We start from the raw sequence: 8,076 nt of genomic DNA, 5'->3' as shown, positions 1-8,076 counted from the left end.
AAAACTTAATTAGCTACCAATCGATCTTTCCTGAAGAAATTACTGCCTCAATGTTCTTTCCTAGTGATTAAAAAGGTGAGCGCTGGTTCACCTTTTTCTCCGACGGTTGGGACCTTCGTCTTCTTCCTCCCACTCCGACTGCAGTAGCTGCCAACGCAAAGCAGTCAGTGGTAAACAAGTCGCGTCTCAAACCAGGCTGATCCAGATTGCCAGTTATTTTCTCTGATCCCAGGACTACACAAAAGGGACAAAGTAGACAGGCTTACTTACTTGCCCGCTTTCACTTCTCCATTCCACGGAGAGTGAACAGCGACCAAACCAGTCACGTGCCAGAAACGATGTAAAACAGAGCAGGCTGCGCATCAAAACATAAAAAAGACGGGGAAATAAACCATGTGATAATGGTATTTTTCAGAGATGACAGAACATCGACCGAGAGCAGCAAGATGCCATGATATATTAGTAACAGCAGAACTGATCAGCACAGCTTGAAACCAGTTCATCACCGTTACCTTTACTGTAAGACCCGTGGCGTATCCTAGAAACGCCCTGCTGAACGACTCTTGGTTACCCGCGACACGTCAAAACACAAGCGCGATGAATATGCCTGCAATCGGAGTTAATATACGTTATATACTTTGCATAGGAAAAAGACTCTTCCTGAACCAGGTACTGAACAGAATGACAAATAAAATCAAGCGGTGGAGATGCATCGATGCTTTTACAAGTGTAGTTAGAAGAAAAATGATGGTTTGATTTGCGTCTGCCTACCACTCCGCTACTAACAAACACTGTTTTATGATTGGTGTGAATGCAAGAACCAAAACAGATGCATTACGAACCTGCAGGAATTTCCTCTTCGCAGTCCAGTGCATTTGTCTTGCTGTAAAACTTAAGGGAGACAAGTAGCTAGCTTAGGATGCTCAGTCGCATCTCAGACCTACCGGAAAGAGTACAGTTGCATCAACTGGAGCTAATCCATAAATAGTTTACAGTGTAGGCATAGAGTTGGAGAAACAAAAACTGGAGACGTCTATTCTTCTTCACTTCTTAATAAGGTCTTTAACTATTTCTCCTGTGCAAGGTGCTAACACATTTTTCTGGCTACCACCCTAAGATAAGCTTCAAAGTTGCCCTGGACTAAAACTGAGACAAAACAGAGTATGTGAGCAACAACAACAAAAAACTAGCACATTTTTTGTGCGGCTTTTATCTAAATTAGTTTAGAATGAGCATCAAAATTTAGTGCTACAAACTACAGGCATCGCCACACGGTCAATAGACTCGGTCCGCTGCATACCTTCTAACTGAAGTACCCACACACTACTACGTCCTATCAAACACATGAACAGGCCACGCTGCCAAACGGCAAGACTGAACCGACACAGTATCCCCCAAAATACAGTCATGCAAAGGTAAAAACAATATATGTAGGACAGGATGAGCATTTCAATATTTCTATTTCTTATTAATCCTTCCTTCTCTTATTTCTAAACTTTAGTACTCCCTCCGATCCAAATTATTTGACGCCAACTTAGTACAACTTTGTACTAAGTCAACGTCAATTAATTTGAATCGGAGGGAGTACTTAAGAAGTATTTTGAATCCCCCTATACACCCCTGCTGTCCGACTACCAGAACCTAGGTTAGTCGACCGCATTGTTAACTAGCTTTCTACACATGACCTAGCTTTCCATATCAATAATGCTGCCGTTTCTGACTGGCCTGGCCGGCCTTTCCATGTCAAGGGAACTAAGGCTGCTCATCGGCGTTGTTGGCGTCGAGCTTCCAGGCAGGCTCATGGACCGCCTCTCCTTGTTCTTCAGCGGCTCCTTCCCATGGACGAACGAGATGAATCTTCTGAGGCTCTTCCGCGGTTCATGCCTCAGGTATTTGCATAGCATGATACCAAAGTAGAGTACCAGCGCGAGAACACATGCCACACCACAGATTAGGAACAGACCAAGGAAGCTCTCAAGGCGGAGCTGGTTCGAGTCGACAAACTCACTGTTTTCAGTTGCGCACTCCCCTGTATTGAGCCATTTGGCATGGATCCGCTGCAGCTCCCCATTCTCTGACAGAGACAGGATTGCGGTGGAGAGGTCTACTTGCAAAGGGGAGTCCCTTGGAAATGCCTGCCAGAATGAACTTGTAAGGTGCTACATTTTGATTTGTGAAACAAAGTACCCACAGATATGTGCAAGAACAGTTGCATAATAAACTAGATACTAGACACAACTATTCAAAGTTAAAACTTCTATTCCAGGATATTAACAGAAAAATATTTTGTTCTTATATTCTAATTTACATAAAAGAATATGGTTTAACTGTACTTACAAAGCCCCATCCTCTGCTGGTGAAATCTGTGCCAGCTACCGCAATTTTGCAGTAGGTTGACAAAAACAGTTCAACATAGGGGCGCTCGTCGACAATGGCCATAACACCTCCTTCCTTAGGGCCTATCTTGAGGGCATCCGCGTATTCTTGTGGTGAACCCAGAGCTCTTAGCCTTGACCGTGAGATGTTGAGCTCCTTGACCATGTAGTCTTGTGCAAAAGAACCAACTTGGAAACCAATAGGACCATCGCTATTTTTCAGGTCATCAATTCCTTTTATAGAAGTATCAAGTTGTTGCACGGTCAGGATGGAAGTAAGACTCGCGGTATAGCTGGATACAATTATCAAAACAACAAACAGCCATATGATCAGGACACCACGCCCTAAGGCACTCATCGTATTTTCTCCTGCGAGCAGACACGGATGAAATCACAAGTCATGCCTCAGAACAAAATGTTATAGCCAAAAAACACATAAGAGAAAAGGTTGGTTTACTCACTGTGTGCGAAGAACAAAGTCGAAAAGCTGAACCTGCAGGCAATAAAATTTGAAATTATACTCACAGCAAGGAATCACGTCATGATAAGAGCATTTGGCAAATACATGTGGAGAAGTACATGAAAATAGGAAAAAATAGAGCAATGCATCATAAATATCATTAAGCGAATATATATACTGTGCATGTACATATGTCTCACAAGATTATTAAGATAATACTCCCGCCGTCAAAAAACACTCTTATATTATGGGACGGAGGGAGTAGTTCATTGGTAATCACTAGATGCTTCATTTAGGTATGTTAACTGGCCACTGCTCTAAGGTGCTCGCTGTATGCAACATATTGCACAAGACTTGTTAAAACATCAACACTTCGAAAACAGAAATGATATACAAGAAGACGATACAAAAGGTAAAGGTCAGCTCCTTACGAGAAAATAGTTATTATTTGTTGACATACTGAACCACGGAAATCGTCATTGATCCGATGTTCAAGAACCCAAATAACCACACCCACAATAAGAAAGAACAGCCCTGTAACACACCACATCTCCAAACTAAATGGCTGCAAGAATGCCCACGATGATGTTATATGCTCTTTAACCGGAGCCAAGATAACCAAGCCTGTTTCAATGAATGGCTGCGTGAAATCAAAAGTTACTGTCCGCCTCATTGTAATTGCAATATCCCCTATAGCTGCATCAAACTCCTGCAGGACAAGATGACCCTGGTCAGCATGGTATATGATGAAATGGTTAGAGGAAGAAAAGAGGCATTCCATACTTACATTTGATTCAATCATCTGTACGAGTTTGTCATAATTAGGATTTTCAGTACCATTCCCAAAAGGTACAAACTTGTAACTAACAGGATAAGGAAGCAAAGCCAATGCCTGAGTAAAGACATCGATGCAATAGCCCTTCATTGACCCAGTAGCATTGTCTACCGTGACGATCTCTTTGAAGCTAAATCTGTTGGGAACACCAATTTTCAATTGCTTGGCATTAGAAGGAAAGACCCATCCTCGAGGCCTCTGTGCAGTCTCCCCAGGCCAAATAACATCATAGAGATGCTGATCGACGAGAGAAGTATTAGGAGGCTTTGAATATAGAGCCTCTGGAGAGACAGTCGACAACAAGCCAGAATAGTTTGACCAAAAACCAATGGTCCGCATGCCATTTCCGATGACATTTATGATGTCATACGCAGGGTGAATGAGGTTGCCTACAGCATCGAATTGCACTTGCCCAGATACCCCACTGAAGTTTACCTTTCTAATCTTCTCCAGTAATTTATTTCCCATGTCAAAAATGCTCATTGCTTCAAGGTGAAGAGTTCCTCCAGTTTCATCATGCAAGTCATTTGAAAAGGAAATCCTACCACCATCATCAAAGAAGGCATCCAGAGCACGAGCTACTGCCCAGACACTATCATAAACATAAAAAGCATAAGTATTTACACGAAGATCACTGTAGTTGTACTTTTTACTTTGCGTGCTCCATTTAGAGACCAAATTATTCGTCTTTGAGTTGGGAATATGTGGCCGTAAAGTAAGAACACCTTGCAGGCCAGATATAGTCTCAGCAGGAACTGATGAATTAGCATCAAGATATGCGGACAGCCAGTCAGTTGCAATCCACACATATCCGTTGCCCATCATGTTCAGTTGGTGTGCCATAGAGAAAAGCTTGAGTCCAGGTTCAGTTCCAGTATGGAGAATGATAACACGAGACTCCATAGAACTGACACTAACCAACAAATTTATGAGGTCACTCCTTTTAGCGTTGGAAGGAAACCCAATCTTGTAGGATATTTTGCAGCGCTTTAAAGTGAGTGCATCATCCAAAGCAGCAATGCCATTTCTACCATAAACATTATCAATGTATATGGCAGTCACTATCTTCCAGTGGTTGTAGTCAACAACTTCTGCCACAGCCGCCATTTGATAGAGGTCATTGGGACCAGTCCTGACAAAGAACGGGAACTGTATCGATGAAAGAGTTGCATCAGAAGCAAAGGACATCAAAGGGACTCGAAGCTCATTTGCTACATATGAAATGATATGAGAAATTGTGGAGCACTGAGGGCCAACGATTGCAATAACATCAGTCTCCATGAACTGCAAAGCTGATACAAGGAACACGGCATCATTGCCACCACTCCACAATAGAAGTAAAAACTATTTGAAGGCTGTGAAATGAATGAGTGACATTAAAGCTAGCCTACCTTGAACCATGCCAAGGAAACCATCAAAGCAATTTGCATCCTTGATTTGAACCTTCAGTGTAGTTCCATTTAGAACTGTTGGATCGGAGTTGATATCTTCCAAGGCTGTATGGATGGCAACTGCGGCAACACCTCCAGTGGTGGAGTCAAATTGAAGAATAGACCCAATATTCACAACAGGAGGCCGTGTGGCTAAACTCTTGCAGATGCCATTAGGGAACAGAAGCAGAGAAAGAACCAACAACATGAGAAAAGCTATCTCCATTACGCCTCAAATGGCACAAAGGCTACTGGACACTTGTCTGCATGCTAGCAAACTATTTATGTGTTGGAAACGCCCTCCTGTAAGAAAAACCATTAGGCATATGTTATCGTGATACCAATGCACAATTCTTGTATTCTCCAAAGTAACATAGTCCATGTAAAAGAGTAGCACTATTTGGAGCCTCAGCCCAAATGCTGAAAGGAAAACAACAACAAAGAAGTGAAAATCACTTTGAATGAAGAAATTGCAGGAATTTTAAACCGCTGGGTTGAACTTGAATATCGCAAGGAAAAGCAACTTGAGAGAACAATGACAGATGATTCGACTAAACACGCTAAGTAAATACACCTACGATTTATAAGACTATTAGAAAGATACAGATCCAAGGTTGGGCCAGCAAGCATACAAGAAAGTCAAGAAGCAATGTGGTCCTTGAGCTAAAGCCAAAACATGTGGCGTGGCCATACTACTCTGAACAGATTCCAGTTTCCAACACATGAATGTGCAGGAGCAGGTGCCATACTTTGGATTATGCCCTTGTCTCAATCCTCAGACAGCAAACAAACAAACAGAGCAGAACATACAACTTTATCTATACTATGCTTAAGACCGGGTGCTTCCTGTAACCAAACAAATGACGGTAGACGGTAAACAAAGAGCGCAAATCCCAGCATTTTCATCCGTTTCCTGCACATTTTCAGCAACTGACAGTAAGTAGACTGAAACCTGAAAGAAGTGGAACGAGACCAGCCGGAGCCGGGCCGACACCCTGCGAACAATCCATCGAACACCTTGCGGACGGGCATGCAAAGAGTAGAGCGACCCAGTGGTAACAGAAAGCAAGCAGGGCCGCCATTGCCGGGGTATCAAGCCACAGGGAGTACCCAGATTTCCCTCCGATTCCTCGCTCGAAACCCAAAGAAAAGGCGGGCATTGGCGGCAAGGAAGTAGGTAGGAGACCGGTGGGGATTCGAGAGGCGGGACAGAGAGGGATTTCGACTTACGAGTTACGACTGGGATTCGGCGCCTCCAAAGAGGAAATCTCGGCCTCCCCTCGGCCGCCGGCTGCTGCGCCGCCCGGCGACGACGGACGATACTGCTCAGGGCAGGGCGGGAGAGGAGCAGTACAAGGAGGATCCTATTCACATGGCCGTGCCGTGACGGGGTTCCGTCGAGTGAGCTCACTATTAGTACTACTGTATTCCCATGTTCTATATATATACTGAATTTGGTGCTCAGTATGGAGACATAACAAACACATATTGTGAGTAGTAGTGTACTGTGTACATTGTTCTCTAGTGCACTGCATACTTCTTCTCATGGCAGTTAGAAAAATGTTAATTGACCATCTTCAACAAGTTTCAAAGATGCAGTTTTAAGCAATTTTTTCTGTTGGTCATAGACACGAAATAATCGAATATTATCGGTTGCTCGTACTAAATTTCAAACAATGGAAATTAACATTGTTTCCAAAAGATGCCAAAATATATTCAAAATGAATATTATTTGAAAGTGCTGGCCGCAAGAAACACGAATATGAAAACATAACTTAAATTGATTTTTTTGTTTAAAAGATATAGAAGTTTGAAAACCGAAGGCTAAAATAAAAAATCGGCACCATCACCTGAGTGCCCCCACACTAGCGTATCATAAATCCTAGCCGTGCACATGGTAGTTAAAGGAAATGTATTAGTTATCCATACTACTATTAAACAATCAAACAAGAACTTTTCTACATGCACTCCGCAATTAGTCCCACAACCCCGCACAAACCAATCAACACCACACGATTAAGTCCACAATTCTAAATCCAACAGCCCTCATTGATCCAATACCTCTATGGTGTGCACGTAGCAATTTTCAATGACTGACCGTGCTTCACAAAGAGAGGAGTATACTGGAACTACCAGTCCCGTGGCCCCTCCTACAATCACGGAAATCAGATCGCAAACTAAGGCAACTCCACGCCCTTGTATTGGAACTACCAATCCCGCGGCCTCTACAATCATGGAAATATGATCGCAAACTAAGGCAACTCCACGCCCTTGACCTCGACCTCACCGTCAGGCACGATGGTGACCTGATGTCAAACGCCGCCCACCAACAGCCGCTCTTGCCTGCAGGACGACCTCGCCGCACCGCTCCATTGCCTCCGTGCATGATCGCCATCGCCGATTGTAGCCAGTGCCCAGGAGAGATAGAGCCTACCCCGGCACCGGCTCAGCCGCCGCGCCCGCACCCGCAGCCGCCCCTGCACAGGCGCCCGCGCGTCCCCTGAACAAACCGGCCACACGTAGCTGTGATTCTTCAGTGCACACTAGTAGAAAACAGGGCTAACGTTCGGGCCTGGCCAGCCCATTAGTCCCGGTTCTTCAAGAACCGGGACCCATGGGGGGTATTAGACCCGGTTCGTGAGCCCAGGGGGCCGGCCGGGGCCTCGTGGGCATTGGTCCCGGTTCGTTCGGAACCATTTCTCCCGGTTCAAGCCACGAACCGGGACCAATGGTCCTCGCTCCTGGCCCACAACCATTGGTCCCGGTTTGTGGCTTGAACCGGGACAGAAAGGGGGAGCTTTAGTCCCGGTTCATGCCATGAAACGGGACAAATAACTTGCCTATATATACCCACCGCCGCGGCAGAGCACTCCAGTGCTCTGTTTTTTCAATCCGGCAAGGAGAGGGCATTTGGGTGCTCTAGTTCACCTCCTATGCACATGAGGTGTTCGATGAAATGCCCGAGCCACACTAGTT

The 8,076-nt window shown here is 44.6% G+C and overlaps 1 protein-coding gene across 1 annotated transcript; it reads right to left on the bottom strand.

Moving 5' to 3' along the window:
• Window positions 1-89: 89 nt before the first annotated feature.
• LOC119321054 (glutamate receptor 3.1-like) lies at window positions 90-6,411 on the bottom strand. Its single transcript, XM_037594904.1, has 10 exons — window positions 6,331-6,411; window positions 5,062-5,403; window positions 3,623-4,962; window positions 3,267-3,544; window positions 2,837-2,868; window positions 2,338-2,744; window positions 843-2,135; window positions 513-607; window positions 271-355; window positions 90-147 (listed from the first exon to the last, which is right to left on the bottom strand). The coding sequence occupies exons 2-7, from the start codon at window positions 5,324-5,326 to the stop codon at window positions 1,686-1,688; spliced, it is 2,772 nt and encodes a 923-aa protein (XP_037450801.1). The 5' UTR covers window positions 5,327-5,403; window positions 6,331-6,411; the 3' UTR covers window positions 90-147; window positions 271-355; window positions 513-607; window positions 843-1,685.
• Between the last annotated feature and the right edge of the window lie 1,665 nt (window positions 6,412-8,076).

Source organism: Triticum dicoccoides, chromosome 6B, assembly GCF_002162155.2.
Source record: "Triticum dicoccoides isolate Atlit2015 ecotype Zavitan chromosome 6B, WEW_v2.0, whole genome shotgun sequence".
Taxonomy (NCBI): domain Eukaryota; kingdom Viridiplantae; phylum Streptophyta; class Magnoliopsida; order Poales; family Poaceae; genus Triticum; species Triticum dicoccoides.
Note: the sequence above shows the minus strand (reverse complement) of the source record. Positions and strands in the feature narration are given on the sequence as shown.

Excerpts from the sequence above, each read along its gene's own strand:
- LOC119321054 (XM_037594904.1), bottom strand. The coding sequence starts at position 5,326 with ATGGAGATAGCTTTTCTCATGTTGTTGGTTCTTTCTCTGCTTCTGTTC. Across the intron at positions 4,963-5,061 it reads TTTCCTTGGCATGGTTCAAG|CTTTGCAGTTCATGGAGACT; the intron begins GTAGGCTAGCTT and ends TCCTTGTATCAG. Across the intron at positions 2,745-2,836 it reads GACTTTGTTCTTCGCACACA|GAGAAAATACGATGAGTGCC; the intron begins GTGAGTAAACCA and ends GTCTGCTCGCAG.